The sequence below is a fragment of the Cyprinodon variegatus genome, unplaced genomic scaffold, assembly GCF_000732505.1.
Source record: "Cyprinodon variegatus isolate N-32 unplaced genomic scaffold, C_variegatus-1.0 Scaffold314, whole genome shotgun sequence".
Taxonomy (NCBI): domain Eukaryota; kingdom Metazoa; phylum Chordata; class Actinopteri; order Cyprinodontiformes; family Cyprinodontidae; genus Cyprinodon; species Cyprinodon variegatus.
Genome location: NW_015150767.1, coordinates 210,696 through 213,053, shown reverse-complemented (window position 1 = coordinate 213,053; position 2,358 = coordinate 210,696). Strand labels below are relative to the sequence as shown.

Below are 2,358 nucleotides of genomic sequence, written 5' to 3'. Positions count from 1 at the left end.
AGATTAGCTAGCTGAACGAATAGAAGGGGTAGAGCGTGGCCGCCTGTGGCCCGGGCTGCCTGTCACAACTCCAGTCCGGCGCGCGGATGACGTCATACACACTCCGCTTTGGTTTTAAAAACTATAACATAAAAAAATATAACCGCGGATGTCTGGGGGACAGTGATTCGCCTACATGTTTTGAATGCTGGCGTACCATAAAGAATAAATTATTAACAGTTTAGTTTGTGCCTTCAACTCGTTGCCCATAGGAAGACATTACTTGGATATTTCAAAACTGAATATCTAATATCTAATATATATAATACGTAAAATCAAGGGGCCAATGTAAAAAAAAAAAAAAAAACGGTGTTCCCATTAAAGTGACAACTGCAGCTGTATCTTATCTATCCAATTTGCATCTTTGAATACTGACTTATGCTGAAGATTTTTGTTTTAGACAGCAATGGAGACGGATTCCTGGACGAAAGTGAACTGGAAGCTCTCTTCACAAAAGAGGTACTTCTGTGACATCAGGGGACAATATCAAAAACAAAGAAGTCTTTGTAACACCTGTATGTCTGCAGCTGGAGAAGGTATACAATCCTGCGAATGAGGAGGACGACATGGTGGAGATGGAGGAGGAGAGGCTGAGGATGAGGGAGCATGTGATGAATGAGGTCAGGATGGAGTCTCTCTAGCAATGAAGCCCTGATTAGCTTTAATTAACGACCTGTATGTAGGTCATGGCTGGATCTCAGCACAAATGTTTCATTTAACAGTTTTAAATTAAACAAAAGCATTAGTTTTACATTAGGTACCGACTATTAAAGTATGTGTGCAAACCACCAGGTGAACCCTCAATGTGGAAACTGTTCTTTTTATAAATGCAAAATATTAAAGAAAACAAGGTTTGATCTTAACACAAAGATTGTGGATAAAAGCTGCTTTTTGTGCTGATTGTCAGGTGGACACCAACAAGGACAGGCTTGTGTCCCTGAATGAGTTCCTGGCAGCAACACAGAAGGAGGAATTCCACGAAAAAGAGGAGTGGGAGGTAGGATTGCCGAGCCTCTTATCACCTCTCTATTTTAATGCAGTCACTACACCATAGTTCAGATTGGCTTACTACATGCAGTGATCTTGTTGACAGTGAGGGTAGCCTTGTACAGAGGAATGGATAATGGCTGAGGAGAATCATTATTAAACAGTATGAATTTTTTTGGATTTAATCTTTAATTTTTATTTTTTTAAATATTTTGTAATGCCATGCATCCAAAGCCTGTGAAGAACAACAGGCCCACAGTATCATGGATCCTCCACTGCTCTAAAGGTTATGAGGCGCTTCCCTGTTTTACAGTCATAACCACTGTAAGCGATTATGCTGCTCTACTCGTCTCAAATAGAGACTTTATAAATGTGATTTTTAAGGAGTTATATCCTGGTATTTTACTGATACAGTCTGAAGTTGTCTTTAAATTCACATTTTATCATTTTTAGGTGAAAAAAAAAAAGATCAAATGCTCATTCTGACCCCGTTTTCTAGCACACCTTTTTTTTTCTTAAGAGGTTAGGCACAAGAATTTGACTTGTATCTTAAGTTATTCAAGCAGCAAAACTTATTAACTGCCTGAAGGTGAGTCACTAGTTGTTGGAATCGTAGTAAAAACAAGACTGGCAAATTTGAGCAACCTTCCATGAGGTACAAAAAATGACGCTCTGTGGGAAGAGCGCCCTTTTAGGATTTTTCCAGAGGAAAAAAAACTCCGGAATGCCCTGCGATCTGATAGAGGGAGTGTGTCCAGAGTCGACACCATGATGTTTTAACATGATAAAAGTCTGATTTCCAGGTGATGACGCCTTTAACCATCATGTACATCAGTGTTTCCCAACCGGGGTACCCCTAGTGGTCCATGAGTGCATTGCAAGGGGTACATGAAAATATTTTATTTCTTAGGTGGTAAAATAAATTGGGACTGGGATCTCTTTTGTTCTGTGAGGACCCAATTGAAAAATTAAACAAGCTTTTATTAACCAAAAAGTATGTTTTTCTTATATGTCTGAGTTCACCTTCAGCTGTGACACACATCCAAACCAAACAGAGGAACAGACTGGATGTAGAGAACAGCGTCGTATCAGCTGATTTTCACACTGAACTATCAGAGGTCATCGAAGCAGCTCAGGTGTCTTGATGAAAACGAGTAAAACTAATGAAGTCAGTCTGACTATAATTTTGTTCTGTATAAGGAACTTACTCAGAAGAGCTCCAGTTTTATAAATACAGGTTTATAATATGATTTTCTTTTTGATTCCTTACTAGCAAAATATATATATATATATATATATATATATATATATATATATATATATATATATATA

The 2,358-nt window shown here is 38.2% G+C and overlaps 1 protein-coding gene across 2 annotated transcripts in view; it reads left to right on the top strand.

Moving 5' to 3' along the window:
* nucb2 (nucleobindin 2) overlaps positions 1–2,358 on the top strand; it is a 16,244-nt gene that overhangs the window by 8,546 nt on the left and 5,340 nt on the right. For both annotated transcript variants that reach the window (XM_015384486.1, XM_015384488.1), the window contains exons 8-10: positions 440–498; positions 567–659; positions 947–1,036. In XM_015384486.1, the coding sequence (XP_015239972.1) occupies positions 440–498; positions 567–659; positions 947–1,036 (242 nt within the window). The remainder of the gene's footprint in view (positions 1–439; positions 499–566; positions 660–946; positions 1,037–2,358) is intronic.